General features: G+C 48.4%; 2 protein-coding genes across 2 annotated transcripts in view; both read right to left on the bottom strand.

Moving 5' to 3' along the window:
- The window catches only part of mkxa (mohawk homeobox a), an 11,154-nt gene extending 6,667 nt beyond the window's left edge, over positions 1–4,487 (bottom strand). Inside the window, exons 1-3 of the mRNA XM_047014507.1 lie at positions 4,116–4,487; positions 3,075–3,343; positions 897–1,056 (exon numbers count right to left, since the gene is read on the bottom strand). Coding sequence (XP_046870463.1) covers positions 897–1,056; positions 3,075–3,250 — 336 coding nt within the window. The 5' untranslated portion in view covers positions 3,251–3,343; positions 4,116–4,487. The remainder of the gene's footprint in view (positions 1–896; positions 1,057–3,074; positions 3,344–4,115) is intronic.
- Positions 4,488–11,153: 6,666 nt separating this feature from the next.
- The window catches only part of odad2 (outer dynein arm docking complex subunit 2), a 38,691-nt gene continuing 26,094 nt past the window's right edge, over positions 11,154–23,750 (bottom strand). Inside the window, exons 17-19 of the mRNA XM_047014506.1 lie at positions 20,264–20,452; positions 19,809–20,030; positions 11,154–12,644 (exon numbers count right to left, since the gene is read on the bottom strand). Coding sequence (XP_046870462.1) covers positions 12,531–12,644; positions 19,809–20,030; positions 20,264–20,452 — 525 coding nt within the window. The 3' untranslated portion in view covers positions 11,154–12,530. The remainder of the gene's footprint in view (positions 12,645–19,808; positions 20,031–20,263; positions 20,453–23,750) is intronic.

Raw genomic sequence — 23,750 nt, 5'->3', positions numbered from 1 at the left:
GGTCAGAGAATGCAAGCCACCGTGTGCATCCAACTTCCACAGTCAGACCCACTGCCTCGCCCAGTGGCATAAAGAACGGACAGACCGCTAGCAGGCCAGCTAGCTGCAGCAACACGACCTTTGACCCTAATGTCGTCACCACAGGGTAAGTGTGGTGTCGGTCTTTGTGGGTGTGCATGCATGCACCAGGGCATGTGTGTGTGTTTGTGTGTGTGTTGTGTATGTTAAGCTTGAATGTAAGTGTGTATACTGTAGCCTGTCCAAAACTTTCATTTGTGCTGTGATCACCCTCCCTAAAACAAAGGGCTTCATTAGGACCCAAATTAAGAACAGACTATGGCGGCCATGAAGGTAGCTCCAGAAATAGACACCATAGAGAGGACCATACTAGAATGTGTCTCGTCTGTAGCAAAATTTAAACACCAGACGGACACAGGAAGCACATACAGAGAAAAAAACTGATCTATTGTGCTCTTCTCTGGGTTTACCAGACAATGGAAGTGATTAAGATCATTATTATTACTATAAAGAAACGATGGTGTTTCAACATATTCTAGGTATGTCTTTTAAATAATCAAAAATTATGTCGACATACAACTGTTCAGGAACAAAATTGATATGTAACAAGTTCAACAAAAATAACATAAATGGGCCTACACACACACACACACACACACACACACACACACACACACACACATAGAATGATAATATAGAGATAGTTTAAGCATGTATTTGTCCTCTTATGATTAGACTGACCAGTTAAGAATTGTTGAATAAAATAAACTCATATATGTGATAAATAAATACAATGAATAAATACAATTAATTTAAAATATTAAAACTGAGATATCTAACAGTAAATGTATAGCCATCTGATGAGGGAGATTCCTTACCTGGACCAAGGTCATTTGAGACCCCAGAGCTAGCAGTATTTTCTCCGTCTTTGTCGGATAGGGGTTGTCTCTGTGCTTGTAGAGCCACTGCTTCAAGGGTCGCGCCATGTCCTGTAGGGCCTGACGCTTGTGTCGCACTTTACCGCCGTTTGGACGGCCACTGCAAGACAAGTGGACAGGTGCGTCACGTAAACGTGTTTGTCGTGCGTGAAATGGATTTATAAAACCAGGTTCTATAAATAAACACTAGTGCACATGTATCCATATTGTCATGACATTAGGCTTTTGACTATGATTGGTGAAACTTACATTTGAATGATATTAGGCTTCATGTCAACTTCTTAGAATATACGCAAGACAAACTTAACGTTATACATAGACCTTACTTTGATGTAGAGTATCTCAAATTCAGAGCAAGAACACATCTGAAACCAATACAAACCCTGTGTTGGCCTAAGCAACACATTCGTCTGTCCCATCGCCCAATCATTAAATGTTATTCGGGGTTTAATTGTGTCAGTGTGTCTGAGTAGAACTGTTTCCATTGTGTTGCCTTTCTATTTCCATTTACTTGAAACCAAGTGAGAGACAAACTACATGAACAACAGGCAGAGTCACAAGAGTCATGACACGTAAAATGACCATTGGCAGTATGCAATTTTCTCGCCAAAAGGAGCTATAATTAACTTGGAGGAGAGAGGCGTTTTATTGGATGCTTGTTTTCTTTGCTTGGTTTTTCATCCCGCAGAGCACGAACACGTTGCAAAAAAGCAAATAATAACATTCAATTTCACACCCACAGAAGATGTGTCTCAAGGTTCAGCGAGTGAAACATTACATCGGCAGGATATGCGTAAATCTTTTTACTTCGTGAACAGGCTATACAAAAGCCTATAGATATACAAAAACTAAATTTTGATCATACCAGTTATTTCGCTACAGTCTCTCACCTGGTGCATCAGTTTCCAAACCTGTAGATGTCACTATGGCGCTGTGATATTACCGTGCAATCTTCCTCGGAGCGCAGTCAGACTGCAGATGTAACATCATTTTCTTCTAACCCCGAGTCTGCCTGGAGTTCATGTTCTACTAATATTTCCCTTGTAATCTATATCTGTATGAACATCCTAAATAACGTTTACTCCCTGTTCTGAATTTTGGCGACACACACCGCACACACACTTCGTATTTATATTAATATTCTTAATTAGTAATGATATTCCCCCTGAAGCGGCACCTTACGGTCATTGTGTTATGCCTTGGTCTCTTCTTTCACACACACGGAGTAGTTCAATAACTCAAACGGTGTTGGTGTGTAGGATGTTTGCACAAGTTGACTTGAGTTTCACACAGCATCACGTTTGATTCGATGTTGGGACACATCCAACCCTATAAGGGACTGCAGTAGCTCACAGTCTGTAAATAATTTGAGATAGCCAAGGCCTACGTGTTGAGAGTAAACACTACGGGCAATCTGCTCAGATTAGAGGCACATAACATGTGACATGATTTTTCTATTTATCCTTCTCCGTCTGAAAAACATGCGTGATTGACTAGACCACACATGGAGTTAAAGGGCACATGTATTTATTGAGAACAGACGGGGACGTGTTTTAAACACGCTACTGAACACGGGCGACCTAGATATTAATCTCGAGATTATCAACGGCCAAATCTAAACCAGGTTGAACTTGCAAATATTAATTTCCTGCAATTCTCTAAAACAATACGATTATGTTGCACTTGGGAGAAATACAAAATGTTGAGATTTTTTTCTGATCAACATTTTGATCAGAAGAATTGAAATGCATTGAATTATTTGATTATATTGCTGCAATTATATATTATACAATTACTTTTTTATTATACTTTTAAGAGCCTGAAATACATGTTATTTATTATATGGTGCGTTTGGGTGCTTGCGTAATTACGTATTAGTATAGACTCCCACTTGGAAGACATTTTCACCAAGGACCATTGCAAGGAAAATCTACCACGCATTTTTCTGTATTGATATATTGGGACCTGTGAATTACAACGTCTGCAGAGTGGCTGGCGAAGGAGTTCCCCGCTTTAATGATCCGATCGGATTTATGGAAACCATGTATCCCACCTCCCACGGAAGTAGCAGATATAAAAGTTGTCTACCGAGTTGAAACTTTTACATGGATCACATACCCTGGTCTCCTGTGTCTGATGGCGTTGTTGTCCTTGATTGCTTGATTGCTTGAGAGAAGATCTGAGTGCTGTCCGTCGATCACCTCTAGATAATTTCTGCTGCTCCTTTCCACCTCCTTTGCCTTCTCCTCAAACAGCACCTGGCTGCTCAGTTTGTTAAACACGATTGTGTTCATTTTTGGTTCTGTATTCCTCCGCGTTATCTCTGCGTAAAAGTGTCTCGAGGAGTTGGAGTTTATCAAAGCTGCCACTATATACTGGTGTCCTTCCTGCGGAACAAGTGGAATATGCATGTTCACATGTTAGACAGATTATCAAGAATCAGGTGGATGATATTAATCCAATGGCTCCGCAAGTTTAATAAACAATGTGTAATTATTTATGATGCCTCCTAATCACGGAATGTTCATTGGCAGCGTTCCCGTCCCAAATGTTGATTTAAGGTGTGAACAGTGAAGAAAAAATTAAATACAGACATTCATACAACACACTTACATGACTTTGACTAAACTTCCATTTCAGTCATTACGTTCGGCTTCCTTATAATAAAGATGATTTGGCCTAATGAGACGTCAAGAATAAGAGAAATAGATGATACACTAATGCCGCTATCAGTTTAGCCAAATGCTTTAGGCGACTCGTGCGTAATGTTGCCATTCCACGCTATTATTCTCCAAAATGTGTTTACAAAGCATTCCTTGCCACCGCATGTTGGTAAAACATATCAAATTTAGACAAAAATCACCGAGGTGAATTTCTAATGTTCACTTAGAAAATAAATGAATACACGCGAAAAAAAAGTTTCTGTTCGATAGCTTCTTTTGGACACACTACAGTTATACGAGTGATTTATAACAAAAATAATCTGTGGTTTATATGATTACAAGTCACGGGTTACAGTTCGAACTACCGTTCCATCTCTATGTAACACCGTTGCCAGACAGCACATGTTCTATGTAGATAACTTTTGAGCCGTTTTTCTTTTGACATCGGTGTCAGCACTGAAAAACACTATAACAAAGTAGGATCTCTGTGGATTACCTGTTCAGCGCCACTCCCGCGTCTCTATGTTGTGTATAATCCTGCTTCCAGTTGCCCATTCCCTGCTCACATGTTCCCGTTCTAAAATCCTGAGCTGAAACCACACGAACCGCGGTCGCCTCTCCGCTTTATTCAGCGGCATGAGATTCCATTCCCGGGAATCTGAATATGTCACCCTTCTCATGTTTCCTAGCACACTGCCTCAGCCTGCGAACATAAAGTTAATGTTTTATGCCTGTTCCTCGGCCCGCGCAAGGGGGGTATCGGGGAGAGCGCTGTAGTGTTTTTTTCTGTCCGCCACAATTGGGCTCTATACGCACTATGCAGTTTATGTAGTGCATACAATAAAGTTTTGACCAAAGTCACACTAAAAACTTTTATAAAGTACAGAAAACGTTATCTAAATGGTTGGCTTGGTTTCGGTTTTCGGGAGCCTCATTTGAATGGCAAGTGTGTGCAGGTGCTATCAAAATGCAAGCCAATCTGATCTGGTCATCGTCGACATTTTATCAAAAGTTCACAAGATCGTGTCATTTGATTTTCCTTTTTGTCATGTTTTGTTTATTGTTTTATTCTTTTACATGTTTATACGCTCTTTCTGAAGCTGCATGAACTGATAGATCAACGTCTGAAGAGCTCATTTGCCAGCAACAATAACCATTATAAAAGGCCACATTTGAAATGACTGCTTTTCTATCTTTGATTCTTTATGGAGACAAATCAATTTACTGAAGTAGCCTGCCCTATAAATCGACTTCCCCAAACTGTTAATTGACGGTGACATTTAGAAAAATGTCACTTTTATAGCCTATAGCTAACCCGCTGATTACCGCTGATGAACCCTCTAATTCACTGCAATTCCACAACTTGTCGAATTTAGGCTGGCTATGAGTCACAGATCTTGAACTCCTCAGCTGTGTTCTTTTGGGGTTTATCCAGGGTAGTGATTCGAAAGTACGTGACTAAGCAGAATTCCCAAATGCAGGTTTAGAGACCCATGTAATTACTGTTTATTTGTGTTTATTTTCATTTAATAGGGGAAGAACTCTTTTTGCAAATAGTTTGAGCTAACACGCTATGAATGGCCCACTCATGTAATAACTTTAATGAAGGTTTTGGTTGGTTTGCTAAAGTTATATGCTACAGTATATCTCACATTTCTTGCTTTCTTTCTTTTTTTTTTTACTCCCGACTTCCCTTCACCTGCTGTGACCCCAGACCTTATCTAAACCATCAGGCTCAGCCAACATATCCCAGCCACTCAGGATATAAAAAGCATAAAGGCCTCTTCAGCAACATCTGATTAATCTTAATATACCCATTACCCTTTAAAACCTTTGGGTCTGTCGCGCTCTTTCACTATATCTTTTAAGATGTGTTTTTTTCCCCCTGCAGCCTTCTCTTCCTACGGTATTATAAAGTATGTCTGTGCTGTATTAACGGATCTTGAACAGATAGCTGCCTAACATGAATCTTGAAGACTTCAATGGAGGAAGCATAGTGAGTATAAAGGTTTGCGATTGTGGAGACTGGTACAGGCATGCAGAAATATCAGTAAAAGTGCTCAGAATGGTAGCATTGCTACACAGCACCGTAGCCATAGAATCCTGTGTTCAGCCCCTGAGGAATACTCAGACCTATCTGTGTAAACTCAGGAAGAAGTTGGAGATTCGGCCAGAGGTCAAGACAGCTTCCTTGTTTCTCTTGTCAACTATCGCTGCGCTATCTCCCTTGCTGTCTGCTTGACAATGCCCTTGTCTGTGGTTTTAGTACAATTGTCAAAACACACTATGATTTTTGGGACTTTATGAGCTATAACTCTCTATATCTAAACAGAATGGATCCACATCCTGGTGACCTGAACCCATTGACCGAACACAAGCTTCATACAATCTTCAGATTGCACAACATACATATTTTAGGCTTTGGGTTTCAGTCTCTCTACAGAGCTGTGATAGACAATGTTGACTTACAAAGACATGTTATTTCAGTTTTTATCAGCAATGCCAAGCAGATAAAGGTAACACAGTGTAACCTAGGTACAGCAAGATGTTACAGTATTGTTAACTCTCTAGGACTGGATTTAGCTCACTGGAACAAAGGATGTTTGTTGTTGTTCTCTGATTGGCTCCTTCATCTGCCACTCATCCCCTCCACATGCAGAGAAATGAATCTCTCTGTGGTTTGGCCAAGAAGGAGTGAGGAGTGTTTGCTATTACGCTTTTATTTCTCCACATTCATTACATTCATGTTTTCCCCTGGAACAACAGACCTCCGATTTAACACAAACTGCAGCTCTAACTGCATCTGCTTAAAGAGACAATTAAGTGTTTATGTGTTAAAAATAAAACACCCCTCACAGGACAGACGCAGAAAGCCCTGGGAGGAGCCCAGTAAAGATGTTTTACACCGCGCGCTGAAGGAGCAGACAGGGAGGCTGCTGTCTGTTGCGCCTCACCTTATTTCGGACGCTTATCGTGAACGTCGAAAGCAGATGGGTCCCGTCATTGACTTAACAAAAAATATATATATATTCTATCGGGGATATAATCCGTCATTCAATGTGTTTTTGGACATTTGGGCCATTATGTGAAATTACTATTACGTCAACACCTCAACAGCAGTAAAATAGAAATACTTAAACCCCCAGGCTCTGCCCTTCCCTCTGTGTCCTAATCTATCCTCCATTTACACTGACATGTTCACACCAGAATGGGCTTTAATTTGTCCGTGTAAACTAAGAGCTTCACGGCAGAGGCCCCTTTGGAAGCCACAAACATATTTGTTCAAATCATTGCGTCCTTTTCGTGGAAAATGTGAACGTCCAATGGTTGCGGAGCGACTGCTGTGGTAAAACTGTTCTAAAAAGGATTCATTAGCGTTTCCATAATGACTTGAGACATTAGGGATTCGAATCAGGGGTGTGAATATGAACGGGCTTTCCTCAAAGAAGTCGAACGCGAGTTTGAACTCGGGTTTGAAATAGCGAGTGGATGAGGTGAGAGTTTTAGGGGATAATTGTAATTGTGTGGACACCCTAATTCCATCCCAGGACTCCTGGCCTCGTGGATGGCATGGCTGTCTAAAATACACATAATTCTCATTAATGAGTAGTCATTACTCCACTGGGAACACATGCCAGGTACCTCTTTAGTTAGGATAAAGACAGCTGTTTTTCATATCATACATGTTTGTTCATACGTATTTCTACATAGTTGAAATTACATATTGGAATTCCTCCGGTATTAATCACAGGCTCCATCGTTCTTTGCTTCATGTGTCTTTTTGGCGTGGGTGGTGGAGCCCGTCTGGCGTGTTTGGGAGTGCTTGGGTAGGCTGACGGCGAAGGTCTGGGCCTTCGCTCAGTGTGATGCACAGCATGAAGGGGAGAGGACGTTCATTAGGGTCAGTATCCGAGCGGGAGAAACACAGCCAACGGAATGAGGGCTCGGGGAGAGCGTGACGCGACGGGCAGGTGATGTAAAAGGCACCAAGGTGGAAGCTGATTGGACACACCGACAGGTCGAACGGCAATCCTGAATCGCTTCTGGTGTCAATGACAGGTAAGGTCAACGGTTCGCCTTTGACGTGGTCTACAAACAGCCCCTTCGCTTAAGCGTCGAAAATGGATCCAAAAGCACCAACCTTGACACGCGTGTCCAGTTAGATTCCGTCTCTCTTAATACCTTGCCGTTGATCTGTTGATTTGGTGCTAGCCGGACTCGAAAGCACGTTTCTTCCTGTCCGAATCCAGAGTTGTGATAGCTTGCTGAAATCTCCACTGATGAAACCTCGAGGATAATATCATTGTTGGTGGAGTGCCACGGAGAGCTTTCACGTTGGTTCGGAACCCAAAGGGGAAAAACCTGTCCGGCTTATGGCTCACAGCTGTGCTGGTGTGCGTCTGGGCCAATTCTTCCCTGCTGTCTGAGGAGCGAGGGGGGTGTGGACGGGCGAGCATCTTCCACAGAAAAGATCTCAGACTGCGAGCAGGTCTGTGGCGAAGCCTGCAGTATCCTCTAGACACAATACACACACCAGACGGCTGCTTTTCGAGTATTCTGAGGTCCGTCTCTCTGGAAGTATTCATTGCACATCCTCGATGAAGAGCTTTAGAGTGTATTTCCTAGTACTGTCGAGTACGACTGTACTAGATAGCCCCACTGTGTAACCCAGTAACAGTATGTTCTTTCTCCCGGTGAGCCACTGCAACTCCAACCACCGGGGCAAAAGTTCAATGATGTGATCACAGTGAAAATGACACTTTTACTGACAATACACCCCAGGTAACGGCTGACGGATCATTCTTTTATACGTATCGCCCCCTCATTTCCTAATGCACTCAGCTTCTCTGGTCGGCTGTGTTACAGGTAGGTTATCCTTCTGGGGTTTGACCTTAACAGACTGTAAAGCATACAAGCAAAAGCCTCAGCTGTCATTACCAATGTAGGTATTATTCATATTTCGGAGGCCTTTATGGACACGTAACTCTTGGGGGCCTGAAACATGACCCAGACGTTGTGGTATTTGCTCACTCATTGCTCTGTTTATTTATTGTCCGGCCAGCTAGTTATTTACACTTTATGGATGAGAATGTCAGGATTAATTAAGGGCAATGAAACCGCCTTAAAACATTTTTTTTCTTCTTCTTTAAATCCACTCTGTAACGCAAGTGCCGTTACAACACGGTTATAACAATTTCGTAAATAAATACAAATGTTTAAAGGAGTAGTGGAGAGTGAGGGCTCATGACCCCGCTGCGGGTTGGGGCAAGGAAACTGACGCAGCGCTGTCGCCCCGCGGTGAAAACTGCAGGAGAGCGCGACACGCTAATGTTTACACGCTACAAGCTTCACGCAGGCTCAACAGGCCCGGCGGCGTGAGAGGCCTGTAATGATATAAAAGCTCATTTCCAGATTGAAAACAGAAGCCGTGTTCACTCTCTGCCCTGGCTACCGGCATCAGCGCTGCTGCCGGGTTGGGAGTGACACTGAGAGGCCCTTGTTTTTGGTGCGTGTTTTTAATGGCCGCATCGCAGGCAAACGCTACGCAGCAGCTTGCTCGGGAGTTTTATATGAACATGGCACTTTGTCTGTGAAGGGGACTGAAAGCCACTTCTGATGTTTGGAATGAGCTTTTACAGTTCATTAGCTTCTTTATGAAATATTTTTGCTCATTTCTTCGGGAGATGTGGTGATTTTGAAATAATAATTAAAAAAGAACTTCAGAAGGGGAGTTCCAAAATTGAAAACAATTGAGCCAGTATCACAATATTTCTGCCTGGGTTTTTACAGTAGACACAGTGAGCCCATAAAACAATCACCAGTGAGAAAGTACTTTCTGTTCCACCAAACTGAGGACAACACACTTTGAGTAAATATCCAGACCCACCATTACGTCTCATGTGACACATCCTAATTAAACCCTTGGGCCCATAGGTCGGGTCCGTCCGACTGATCTATGGCGAGAATCGTTCGCCCGAGATTGCATGGTTGAAGGACAGGCCGCCGTCGCGAGGCCCCAGTTTCAAAACACCGGGGCGTGTCGCGACTCTTGAAGCCTACACACTTCCTCTGAGAAGAACGTTGTCGACGAGGGATATCCCTTTCCTATTTCGGGCCCCTCGACGACGAAGCCATGAGAAGGGATCGGGATCTCCGCCGGCCGCCCGCTGGACTACGAGGTAGGGACCCGGACGTAATTGCTGCCTCTGCCGAGGCGTGGAGACACAACCTCTAATTTCCCGTGAATAATGTCCCGGGGCCGGCGGACCGGCCACAGAAAGTGGCAGTTTCCTTTCTCAGAAGGATTGTGGCTCTGCTAATACACTCTGAACTGTGGCTTTATGACCAATGGGCCAGAGGACTGCAAGTCAGGGAGACTGGTCTCACTGTTTCCTCCCTGAAGCTTCCCAAACAGGCGTTGGGAAACTCCAGTCAAGCAATATTTCTTTATGGTAACAAGAGGCTTTAAAATGGTAAATCAATGGTCATCCGGATCAGAGCACCAGTTGGAAAGACATGGCGAAGAAGAGGGATATTTCTTTCTCTTTTTAAGCTCTGTGGATAATGCTAAGCATGTTGAACTCCCAGGCTGTGCCTCTCTTTTCCTTTCATCCACTCTCTCACTCTCACTCTCACTCTCACTCTCACTCTCACTCTCACTCTCACTCTCACTCTCTCTCACTCTCACTCTCTCTCTCTCTCTCTCTGTCTCTCTCTCTGTCTCTCTCTTTCCCTCTCTCTCTCCCTCTGTCCCTCTGACTGCTAAAACATGGAGTGCCTTGCACATCTCATAAATTCCTCTTCTTCAGTGGCACATGCAACATTTGTTTAATGATGTTAGCTATGCATATCCTTCCAGTCAGCGACCTCCAAATGGAGAGGGAGGGAGTGGCGAGAGAGAGAGAAAGGGAGACAGAGTGAAATAATGATAACGGATTTCTCTTTGCTTGTTTAAGTTAGCTCGACCAAATGCTTTTCATTTAAACATTTCCTAAAAATCTGTTTTCAGACGGGGCATGTTTTTGAGGTCGTAATGCATGTTCGCATGGAACGAGAGTGCCATTAATCACCCGAGATTTATTTGGTTTGAATTGCTCTAAGACAATGCCTTGCCTCAGTCCAGCTTCGACTTGCTTTCTTGGAAGGATTTGTCCACTCAAAGTAATCAAAGTTAAAGTTCACCCCCTCCCCTCCATGCTCCTGCAGTAACCCTCAGTGGCAGCTGGGAATGCTTAAACATCTGAGGTTGATGAAGATCTCTGTCCACATATTTTGATGTTTTGCTAATTCTCCTGGGCAGATATTAATGAGAAAAGTCCACTGAGTTCTAAAAAGGCTGTCTCAGGGAGGGGCCCCGAGGCTTGGAGTGAGGAGCAGACAGACAGACAGGCAGACGGACAGACAGACAGGCGTACAAGCAGACGGACAGACAGGCGTACAGGCAGACGGACAGACAGACAGACGGGCGTACAGGCAGACGGACAGACAGACAGACGGACAGACAGACAGGCGTACAGGCAGACGGACAGACAGGCGTACAGGCAGACGGCCAGACAGACAGGCGTACAGGCAGACGGACAGACACAGACAGACGGACAGAAGGTGGGCCAGTTCAGCATTGCATGCAGCTTGCTTTGTGAAACAATGGAAACCGACATGGCCTGTTTGGACTGGACACACTGGACACCAAACACGATCCGCAGATTTCTGACAGTCTACACACACAGCACTAGTCTAGACATCTATTTCCATCTATTTACACGTTCATGTAATCATTTGGAGAGAAAAAAATAATAAAAAAAAGTCAACAGAGACTTTGTCTTCCAGAAAGTTCCTGTGAATTACTTTCTGGGTATTGTTGTCCAGATGCCATACTGGTGTTTCAGGTCTGAGGTGGTCCCCTTGCCCACAAACTGTTATTTGTTTAGCTCGTTTTACAGACAAAAATAATGAGGACATTTTGAAAATATATTGTTATCATTATTTATAATGAGTAACTCAACCCATAATGCAACAGAAACACATATTAAGAAAATTGGGACTAATAAGGAGAATGCTCATACCAATTACATGTTTAAATTCATATTCACCCATATATGTTTTTTCCAACCGACATTCGATTGTATTTTCCAAAGTTACGCTAAAATCTTGCCCATTTACGTCAACGTTGATCGAATTTACAACGATTGTTTCACATTTACTAGAATATCTGGAACGAGGAGAAACATAAACTCAACTAATACATACAGTAATGACCGGGATGAACAACAAGTCATTACTATGTTTGTCTGTCTGCCTCGTGTGCGTGTGTCTGTGTATTGTTTGTGTGTTTCCCCATGCTGGCTTGACGTGAGGAGTTCACACGGCCAGATGTGGGGCCTGCTTAGGTATCAGTGTCTCTGGTGGATTACATAAGGAATGTGACCGGAGCGTAGGGTGCACTGCTTAGCTCTCAGGAACGTGCGGAGGTACAGGGAGACGCAAAGAGGGGAGGAAAGGGTTTAATTGGTATTTCTCAAATCAGGCACGGCAAAGCCACCAAAACCCAGCACCGAGTCTGGCTACAGTTTGTATTGTTTCGCCGAAACGAAATCATCGTTTCAGATTGAGGCGGAAGGAGAGAAAGAAAGAAAGGCTTCCTGCTGTGGCCGAGGAGGAGCAGAAGAGAAATATCCAGGCATCACTCACCACTCTGGGTTTGATTAGAATCCCTGTTATTGTGTAGAAGGGCGACGGCAGAGGGGAGAGAGTGTGGGCACGGTGGCTGGCCTAGATCTGTGCCCACACTGTGTCGGGGGGGGGAGGTCGACCTCAGGTCACAGAGAAATGAGAGGGAGGGTGGGGACTGGGACTGGGGAAGGTGGTGGGGGGTGGGGTGTGTGTGTGTGTGTGTTCCTGCTTCCTGGTGCTGTTAACCGTATCGGGCCTTCTCATTGGCCATGGCCAGACGACGGATGTTAGCCACGCAGCCGGCCGCTGCTTCCTGGAGAGCCTCGTCAGTAGAGCCCATCATACCCAGGAGGAGCTGGAGGGAGGGAGGGAGGGGGGACAGGAAGAGGGAGAGAAGGATGGAGAGGACAAGAAGAGAGAAAGAGGAAGACGACACAGAAAGAGAAAAAGGAGAGGGAGAGAGGAGAGACAAAGAGAGAGAGAAAAAGAGAGAGAAAGAGAGAGAGAAAGAGAGAGAGAGGGAATAATATATTAGAGCAATTTAGATGTACTGTTATTATACTGTTATGACGTCTAATCTAACACACACACACAATGTTGCTTGGGACATCTGTGTAGCCATTCAATGGTGATGACAGTGAATTTTACAGTATCAATGATGAGGATGCGTGTGTGTGTGTGTGTGTGTGTGTGTGCGGGCGACAGACTGCGTGTCAGCGCAGCTTTGTGTGGGTCCTACTTTAACGGCGTTCACCACGCTGGGGACCAGAGCTTCAGCCCCAGGCACATGCCTGTGGACGTTTGCTCCGATGAAAGTGCCTGTCTTGCAGGCAGCTTAGACATTAAAAACCTGGGCACGAACCACAGCACTTGACAGAGTTCCACTCGTCAAAGGTCAGATTATATCCGACTATTACTGGGCTTGTATAATGGATCCATTGGATCTCATTACAGATCACGGTTTTTTACCCCGTTTCCCGAAAGTCCCTTCTTCGGGGGAGGCATTCTGGGTTCCGTAAAATAACGCATTAAAAAGCTTTTATTGTGCTGAGAGAGTTACTTATTATGCCGCCACACCATGTCGACTTGCACACGAGCCTGCCAAGTACGTACTGTGGTAGGGACAATCTCGGCCACTATGGTATCTTTGTTTGTTTTGATCGTGAGCGACTTAATCCAGCATCACATTTGTGGGCGGATGTACTTCCGAATGGCAGTACAACACTTTGGCTCAGTGCGTGTTCTAAATGTGCCCGCCGTGCGCTCTCCTTCCCCCGAATCTAAAACGGTGCGCCGTGGGGAGCTCTCGGGCCCCGCTTCAAACGAGTCCCGCGACTTTGCTCGTTTCGCGTCGATGCCCAACCGAAGGGGAATACGAAGTCTCTGAGCAAACCACCCGGCGACCCGTCGTCTCCTACGCCGAATTAAATCCGAGTTCACGCCGTCCAATGGCGACAGAGTCTCGTGCGAGACTCATGCAGTTGAAATGCAGGAACGAGTTTGTTTCAAGGCCTTCTGTGGGTTGTAAAAAAAAAAAGAAAAAAGCCTTTTATTTGTGGAGCTACACAGTGTGTTAAACCAAGCTTGTGCCGTGTTTAAACAGCCTGCTGACTTTGTCCTCCTGTATTGGTGCTGAAATGACACATCCTTAGTGATCCTTTAAGAGGCGCAGCAAACAATATCAAGACCGTGCTTGACTCACAAAGGAAACGAACCTAAGACCTTGGGCAAACCCCTCTTTAGCACCTAAATCCCCCATTGACAAGACTTAGATCTATTTCATTAGGCAGTGGGCCTCACGACCCACTTTCCTATTATTCGGCCTGGCTAACAGCCACCCCCCCAGCCCCCCCACCCTGTCTCCTTTCATCTCTTAACCCCCCCCCCCACAACACCTCTGTTTTATTCACCGTCCCCCCCCCCCCCACACAAACTCCAATACTCTCGGCTAACGAGCAGCGACGTCCACGTCTATAACGTCCACCAACGGGGGGCAAACATCGACGGCATCGCTGACATGCCGTCCCTGTGTGGGGGGCGCTGGGCCTCGTCACTCAGTGCCAGCCCTGATAGGGTGCGAGCGGACCCTTTCGCAGGTTCATCCCCGCAAGACCCGCGCAGCCCTCCTGTGGGTTCACTCTCCTCCCGTAGGCTCTCTACCTGCATGCCTGCCTGCCCGCACGCCCCCTGACAATGAGTCGTCACCGAGGGTGCACTGGTTTCGCTCCCCTTCGCGCCCCCGCCCTGTTTATCGTTGCCTTCATAATGCATGTCGGTGTGAAAGCAGGGGTTGAACTCTGACACGGCCCGTGTAACATGCAAACGTTTGTGTGGTTAGCCCAGCGCCTCAGACCGAGCAGAATGAGGGAGAAGACATTCCGGAAAGTTCTGGTCGAAGATAAATAGTGAAAGGAAAACAGATGAAAGACGAGGCTCGGTGTCTTGTCTCGGTGTAAGCGGCGGGGACGTGCCCCGGGCCGAACGGCCCGCTGAAAAAAAAGGCTGAGAAAAATAACACGGCTCCTCGCAATCCCAGTCCTAGCCATCGTACGAGGAGAAACAAAACAAGGATGTTGGCCGATGGGGCTGTTAGCTTTTCCCAGTGCGCGAATGTCCAGTTTCACTGAAGACCTTTATGCGGCGCGGTATGTCGGTTCTCATACTGGGGGTTTTTAAATAGCATCCAAAACACCTCTGAATAGCCAAAGTCATATCCACAGGCTCCAGAAAACATGCAGCCTGCTCGGACAAGTGTCTTTTGTGAAAAGAGAGGATGCCTGTGAGGTGCCAGAGGCAGGGTTTTGGCCGACTTCAGAGCATGTTATTCAGACCTGGCCAAATAAGGTCTCCCCTAGCGCAACGCTAGGCTAAGATAAGCGTGTCTCTCTCTTCCATCCCCCCCGCCGCCCCCCCCCGCCCCCTCTCTCTCTCTCTCTCTCTCTCTCTCTCTCTCTCTCTCTCTCTCTCTCTCTCGCTCTCTCTCGTCTCCTTCCCCTCCCAGCTGGGATCTCAAAAGACTATAATACGCCGCTTGTTAAGATATTCCCCCGAACGTGGTAACACGAACTCCGGCCTCCCCTCGAAAAAAGGCGACGAGGAGCCCGAGGATTTGCCGTGCACGTCTGAGGGGGACTACCAGTCCTGACCTCCACGAAGGGAACCGGGGGGGGGGGGGGGGGGGGGGGGGAGAAACCAGGAACACCCCCCCTTCCAGCCGTGCGTTTCTGGTGGTGGGGTGAGGGGGGTGAGGGGGTTGGTGGTGGTGGTGCCGGGAGACTGCTGCTGCACATGGTTGCGTCCATGCACACGTCCCCGTCACACGTGGAGGTGTCACGGTGTTAAGTGCGCCGGGTTCGGGGGCTGCCGCTTCCTGTGCGAGAGTCTGGGTTTGACATCTGCACAGGCCCGCGGCAGAAAACGCCCCAGCCGGGGCCTGAGAGCCATTACAACCCCCCTGGCGACCCCAGCCCCCCCCCCCACACCCCCGTTCCCATGTTCCAGGCTCCTGCGTCGGACTTTGGGCCAAGAGCACAAACAGGCAGCGGCGTTTAGCTGAGCTGTGGGGGTTACTGAGGGAAGTTACTGAGGGAAGTCAAGGTAAACAACGTTCCCTACGGCCTTCCCCGAGCCAGCGGACGTTTAGCTGCTGCCCTCTCAGAGAGAGGGAGGGGAGGAGGGGGGAAGGGGGAGGTGGGGGGAGAGAGAAGCAGTGTTCAAATCAATGACTCTGGTTCGGCCCGCTGGAAAATTTGCTGTAAGACGTTTCGAAAAACGACAAAATAAATCAATCCGTTCCAGCATCTCGAGGAGAGCTGGACCTTCCTCTAAACAGACGTTTGACTCAGATCCGAAAGGCCAAACTCAGGAGACCCCGAGGACCTCCGACCTGCAGTAGCAGAGCTGGTCCCGGTGGTGTGAGGGCCGGCGGGATCGTCCGCACGCCGCGGCCACACACTGAACACCCTGTTGCACACGGAGCATGACTAAAAGGAAACTTCAGGGATCTTCCCGTGTTGTGCGCCACGGTCTGGCTCTCGTCTCGCTCGTCCTCAATCTGTGGAGTCTTTGCAGGACCCCCCCCCTCCCCCCCCCCTCCTTTCCCTCCCACCCACCCCACCCCTCCTCCTCCTCGCCCCTCTCTCAGCGTGTACAACAGGATAACGAAAACAAACATGACCGCGGTCCCAGAGCTAACACAGGTCCTCATGGTAACAACAGAGCGAACGCTTTGCTCATTTTGATCCCCGTCCCAACCTGAAAGACACCCCGGGAGCAGACAGAGGCCGGTGGATCGAGGAAATACCTTCGCCTTCCAAAATATAATTAGCATCGGCCATTTGGAGATGAACCGTCAATGTCCATCGCACAAAGCCTTTTTCTCGTGAAAGGGCCTCTTTAACGCGGCAGGCTGGGTAAAGCTGTCCCAACGGGATTGATGGTTTCAGCAAACGATCGGGCGTGCTCTGGAAGCGATGTAAGGCAAAAGAGGGTTCCGCATGTTGATTCTGCATGAGGAATGAAGCGCACCCGTATATAACTGTGAGATACCAAGGGTGGATGTTAGAATCAAACGGGAGGGGGGGGGGGGGGGGGGGGGGATGGGGGGGGGGGCAATTCATCTTTGCACACTCCCCCCCCCCCCTCTCTTCTTCGGCTTCCAGGGTGCACACTTCCTCTGGGAGAGAGGGGCGACGAGGCGTGGCTCCAGAACAGGCCTGGTTCTCAGGAGGGCCCGTCTGACGCTGCGTCGGAACAGCCAGGGGACAACCGACCGCAGCGCGCCGCGAACACGAGGACACCGAGCGCCCCGGCGGAAAAAAAGAAAAACAGGTCGCTCCACAACTCTCAAGACACAGATCCCCCGCCCCAACCCCCACCCTCCGAGACTAGCCGTTTCGAAATCGGTGAGGTACTCGAAAACGACAAAACAAAACGCTTTTGGAACGCTTTGGAGGTAAACGGTCCCGTTCTGGTTCGTTTCCGTGCGACGTTACACAACGTTTCAAGCTTCTCTAATAATAATTCTGAAATTGCAGCGACGCAATGAAATTGCATTTGGATATTTTAAAGGCCAAGGGACAGAGAGGAAAGGGAGAGAGAGAGAGAGAGAGAGAGAGAGAGAGAGAGAGAAAAAAAAGAGTAGGTTCCCTAATGTGTTTTCCAGTGTAAAATACTTTCTTTTCAATGCTTAATTTCCTCTGCTCTGCTTAGGGGACTGTGCTATACACCATTAACAGTACAGGGGAGGAAAGTTACTTACTGAACAGAATTCAGGAGAGAGGAGCAAGGGACCAGAGAAAAATCCTTAGGATTCGTTATAGTACCAGTGGGTGTACATGTTTGGAGAGTTTCTCAATGGTAGAGAAAGGATATTTGAAATACTGTTGCAATAATACAGGAGGCAGGTCTTGAGTTTTACACACGGCGGTAAATTAGACCGCCGCTCCGCACACCGAGTCCAACGTTGCTCCTCGATAAACCTTCGAAAACCCCATTTAGACCGATAGGAAATATTGTCTTAACACATTCTCAGTCGCACCGATGCGTATATCAAACCCAGAACGTCCAGTCTCAACATTCTCCCTCCCTCCCTCCCCCTCCTCCCTCCCTCCCTCCCTCCCCCCCTCCCTGTAAGTCTGACAAGCCCTCATGTGGTAATGTGTCCTCGGGGGTCATGCAGGTATACATCAGGCTCAGACTGAGTCCAGGCTAAACAATGCCTGTGTGTTTCCGTCGTCTCAGATTAAGAGCACATGAAACACGTAATACTGGTGTAACGTGGCCTTTCAGAATTAAGCTCTTTCAAAGTCCCAAAATACATTTTGGAGTGGATGTTGCAACTCCGCGCTGGTACATTAATAAGGGCAAACAGAGAGACTGATTAAAAGGGTGGCATGTAGTGTGCACACACACATACACACACACACACACACACACACACACACACATACACACACACGCACAAACACACACACACGCACAAATAAACACACACCCGCAAGGCTGTCCAGTTTCTGTCGTGGCTTGAACTACAAAAAACATTCCGCTTAACGACTTTTGCAAATTGGACATTACTCTTTCGGAACACCCAATGTTCAGTCCAGCTACCAATTATGGCTAGTGTTGAACCACATACAGTGCAACAGCAGATCAAGCTCAAGTACACCATTAAATGAACATGGGAAAAAATATTTGGCTGCAATGGCACAACCACTTCATAATTTATATCACAGTTGTTACTGAGGAAAAAAAAGCAGAGCTTTAACTCCACGCGGTCACAAAAAGGCTTCTCATGTGAAAAATGTTGCTTCAGAGTATGAGATTGGATTATAAAATCAGCCAGAAACATTTTTCCCCCAAACACTGAATTACAGTACATGATAATTTGTGACAAGACATCAATTCCAGTTGAATCTAAACATGCAATCTCTGCATCAATGTCATGCACAAACATAAACACTGGAGAGGGCAATGGAAACGAGGTACAGCAGAGTGAAAACATGTAATGTGCCTCTACGGAGACTCTTATTCATACTTTAAGGCACTTTGGGGATAAATCTTCGTTTTTTAAAAAACCCCAAACCTTTACAACGTTTTGTGAAATCGACCCACTGGCCATGATACAAAGCAGCACTTTGCAAAGCGAAAAGGTCTCCTCTGTTAAGCAGAACGCTGTTCTGTTGTAACTCTGGCCCGTGTTGACCGTGTTCTTTGGCCTAGAACATGTCGCCGCCCGAGTTCCGCTCTCATGCCCAGGGACAGCTCATAGCAACGGTTACCAGAGCTACAGCCCTTTGACTGGCTGTGTAATGGCATCTAGGGCCTACAGGGGAAGTGGCACTTCGCACACACTGAGCTGTTTGCTTTTCTGAATTCCCATGACGGCTCGAAAGTGGAGTCATGCTTCCGAACGCGAATAAAAACGCGCTTTGTTTTCGGCTCGGCGGGTCAAAGGCTCTGAAAATAGTTAGAGCTTCTCAACGTTTACAGCCTGTGTTTTCACACATTGCTAACGCGAGCAGGGCCCTCGGGGGGAATTGACACGAAGAATTACAGTACGGGGCATTCAGTCTCCAATGACTGTGATTTCGCCTCAAATAAATGTCTTCTTACTGACACTGACAGGTTTACGTACACCAGCGCCCGAGGTTGCAGAAGTGTTTGGAGAACGCTCACCCAGTAGAAGAAATCCCGGTGATGCCAAAAGCTGATTCAGTGGGAGAGACAGAAGACAGACACAGAGAGAGAGAGAGTGAGAGAGAGAGAGTGAGTGAGAGAGTGAGTGAGAGAGAGAAACAGAGAGAGTGAGAGAGAGAGAGAGTGAGAAACAGAGAGAGAGAGAGAGAGAGAGAGAGAGAGAGAGAGAGAGAGAGAGAGAGAGAGTGAGTGAGTGAGTGAGTGAGTGAGAGATAGAGAGAGTGAGTGAGTGAGTGAGACAGAAACAGAGAGAGAGAGAGAAAGAGAGAGAGTGTGAGTGAGTGAGACAGAAACAGAGATAGAGAGAGAGGGCGACCCCCACCTTGACCACGCCGCTCTCGTGCATACTGATGCAGTTGTTGGGGTCCCTGGAGAGTTGGAACAGGGCCTGGGCGGTGGCCTGGTGGACCGCCGTGTCGGGGGACTTGAGGTAGCGCACCAGGGGCGCCACGGCCCCCGCCTCGCCGAACGACACCCTGTTGCTGCCCCACATGCAGCAGCGGGCGATGGCCTCGGCCAGGTGGCAGCGGAGCTTGTCGTCGGCCTACGACAGGGGCGGGAGGGACACACACAAGACTGGATGCTAACGTCTTTTTTCAACGAAACGAAAAGAAAACCTGGGCCTGTGCCCCTAGGCGGCACACAGACCCATCATCCCCCCAGCAGAGACTACTTGAGGAATTCGAGAAACGTCAATACCGTGGTTGGTCGTGACCGAGCGAAGACAACCGAAAAGCAGGCCGAGCGGCCCGGGAGAAGGGGATTGTGGGTACTCACTGTGTTAGTCAGCTTGGCCAGCATGGGGACGACCCCGTGATCGGTGATCACTGCCAGGTTCTCCTCATCTTTGGCGATCTTGGCGATGGCGGCGCACACGCTCGCCAGCACCTCTTGGCTCGTCGATTTCAGCAAATTCACAATCAGCTCCAATCCGCCGACGAAGGAACGCACCATCTCCCCGGCATCCTGAAGTCAAAAGGCCTGCTGTTAGCTGTTAGCGCTCTCCTCTGGGAGGCAGAGAAAGCGGGGGAACTCTGGGATAGACCACGGAGGAGCAGAGCCATTTAATGGGGGACAGAGAAAGTAAAATCAACTCTTTTGCAAAAGATAAACAGAGGGAGGGGATGGGCTTTTCATCAACGTTGACAACAGTTTAGGTCCTGTCAGGCTTTTCCTATCAGGTTAGTCCTATCATGCTAGTCCTATCAAGCCGGTCCTATCAGGCTAGTTCTATCAGGCTAGTCCTATCAGGCCGGTCCTATCAGGCTAGTGATATCAGGCTAGTCCTATCAGGCCGGTCCTATCAGGCTAGTCATATCAGGCTAGTCCTATCAGGCTAGTCCTATCAGGCCGGTCCTATCAGGCTAGTCCTATCCGGCCAGTCCAAACGGCAGAGAGAGCATTTAGGGATTCATCGTGCAAACGGCCCCTTTTCAACATCTCCGTCCGAAACGGTCGGGGAGAGGAAAACATGCCCTCGTACCAGGCAGCCGCATTTAGGGAGCGAGTGTGTGTCGTGGCTGGCACGGTTCAGTCTGGACTGGGTTCAGGGCACCCGTGGGCAAGCGGGCACCACAGGAGTCTCTCAGCCACTTCTGGGCCATGCCAAGGAGCTGGTGGCCAGCCCTCAGGGAACCACAGTCGGACGCTTAGCGAGTCTTGGCGCGTCGGTTCTTTCGTCCCCCCAAAAAAAGAAAGGGGAGGAATAACATGTGAAGGTGGCTGAGTTTGTCCATGTTCAATACGCGTGAAAATCGTACGGCGGAGGCGTGTCGTCGAGGGGGACGGCATTGCGGATCGCACAGGGCACGCCCGGTTGACGTCGCGGACAGTCTCCGTCTCGATCTGGGACTGGGAGAGGGGGAGGTGTCTTGCTTCCGCTGTCGTGCGCTGTGTGCTTTTCGATTCTGTTTCACGTAACTGTGTCGAACAACCTGCTCCACGGCAAGTCAAAAAAAAGGAAATAAAAGACATAAAAAGGCAAAGCTCTTCCCTGTATGCGCGTTCTACTGGCCTGTACATAAAAAGGAAGAGAGTGGCATTTTGAGAGCCTGGTGTTGACAGACAGCAGGTAGTGTGGTATGTAGATGGAAGAGAAGTACTTTCCCTCCCTCCTTCCCTCCCTCCCTCCCTCCCTTCCCTCCCTCCCTCCCTCCCTCCCTCCCTCCCTCCCTCCCAGAGAGGCCCAGGTCTGGGGATGCGCGGCGCGGCCCGTGTCTATGGGGCCCTGTGATGCCGTGCCAGAGGATGAGCCGGGTGTTCGCTCACTGGGCCGGGGGCCCAAAGCCAGGAGCTCACCCCCCCCCCCCCCCACCTCACACAGGAAGCCCTTCCTCAGGAATACTGATGATGGGCCTGCCTGCCTGCCTGCCTGGAGTCCCAGCGACAGAGGAAGCTCTCTGGAGCCAGCAGCTGCGACAGACTAGCGAGGGATCTCTTTCAAGGCCTGCACCGGCCCCCAGACTGAGCTGCAAACCGCAGCATTATGAAGCTGCACACGGAAGGCCCAGGCCGCCATCCCCCCTCCCTCCTTCCCCCCCTCCCTGCCCGCCCGCCAGCCGAGGATGAGAAGGAATAGAAAACACATTACCTCGACGTGCCTGATTTCAACCCAGCTAGGGTGTAGGGTGGGGGGGGGCAGTTGGGCTGGCATACTCCTGACCCCTCGCGCCCTCTCTCCCTCGCTTTCTCCCCCCCCTCTCTCTCTACCTATCTCTCTTTCTAGCAATCGGGGTGGGGGGCGCACCCCGCTGCTCCGAAGCGAGAGGGGAAAAAACAAGTGGGGCGTGGCGCGTCGCCCGTGCGTCCAGTCGAGGCGGATCAATGACACACTTCATTAGGTGAGGCGTCCGCCAGCGCCTCCTCCCCTGATTGAGAGAACAAAAGACTAATTGACTGATTGACTGCTAAGCCCCCGTACGTGCATAATGACCGGGGGCCTTTGGCTGGAGCTGGCCGGTGTAACTGGGGCGTGCTGTATGTCTGAAGGGGGGGGGGGGGGGCGAAGGGAGGGAGGGATGGAGGGAGGGGGGAGGAGGGAAGCGGAGGTATGGAGAAGCATCCAGCAGATGCATTTGCAGCATGATTCTCTCATAAATCCACTCTGGAGCTGCTAACTAAAAGCACATGTTTTTTTTTCGCCGTGTTTTTTTTCTCTGAAAATCTAAATAACTACTGCACAGAGGAGCCGCGGATCGAGTTTCCCTCGCTACGCTCCACGGGCAAAAAAGCACTGTTTAGCTCTTGTCAATGCTCCCGTCTTCCAAATCACCGAGAGAGAGCATGTCCGTGTATTCGCCAGAGAAATTGGCACGGCCAAGTCCAGACAAACATTGTCAAACTGTGTTAGCTTTCAATAGAAGCCCGAGGTCCCGCCTTCCTCTCCATATGGTCGCCATACATCATCTTTTTTCTGGTTGCTGCCACACTTCTGGGCCAGAGAAAATTCCAGCTAGTGAAAAAGGCTTTTTCTTCGAGACACCTGCCTGAGTCCAATATATCTGTTTAAACTCAACCAGATTGTCCCACTGACAATCTGTTTACGCTAATCACGGCGATAATCGAATAGAACAACGTTACGTTTGTATTTGAAAACGACACGGTCCGCTCTGAAGATCGTGGGTGTTTGACAGGGAACGAGTTATGACTGACACAAGCGCAGTCCATCTGCAGGACTGGGGGATGAACTGGAAACGAAGGCTCGTCGATGTTACGGAACTTTTGAAAACGTCACTGAGGCTACAATCATCGGGCAGGCCGGGCCAATGTAAAGCCGATCTCAGCTGAAGACTTTGGAGAAATCTACTGTATGTGCAGCACGAATCTCCCTGTTCCTATTCACTGAAGTCGACCTTTGGGATGTTCAAAAGCGAGGCAGAGACATGTTTTCCGTGGCTTGTGCTCGATGTGGGTCATAACTCCTAATGGGCTCTTCAGTATTCTGGTCTGGTCTGCTCCGTCGATGTGTCTTGTACCACAAAGGGGGCTGGAGGAGACCCGGTCTGGAAGCCGGTCTGAGAGGTGTGCACGCGGCCGCTGCTTGTGTGCGACTCGGTAACTGGTAGCATGTTGAGGGAAGGAAAGCTCTCGGCTGAGGAATCAGAAGCCATGCCACAGGATATTAGTCTCTCTGTTTCTCTGTTTCTCTTTTTCCCTCTCCCTCCCTCCCTCCCTCTCTCCCTCCCTCCCTCCCTCCCTCCCTCCCTCCCTCCCTCCCTCCCTCCCTCCCTCCCTCCCTCCCTCCCTTCCCCCCTCCCCCCCTCCC

This window comes from Hypomesus transpacificus, unplaced genomic scaffold (genome assembly GCF_021917145.1).
Source record: "Hypomesus transpacificus isolate Combined female unplaced genomic scaffold, fHypTra1 scaffold_254, whole genome shotgun sequence".
Lineage (NCBI taxonomy): Eukaryota > Metazoa > Chordata > Actinopteri > Osmeriformes > Osmeridae > Hypomesus > Hypomesus transpacificus.
The sequence above is the reverse complement of the archived record's forward strand: the minus strand, read 5'-3'. Positions and strand labels throughout refer to the sequence as shown.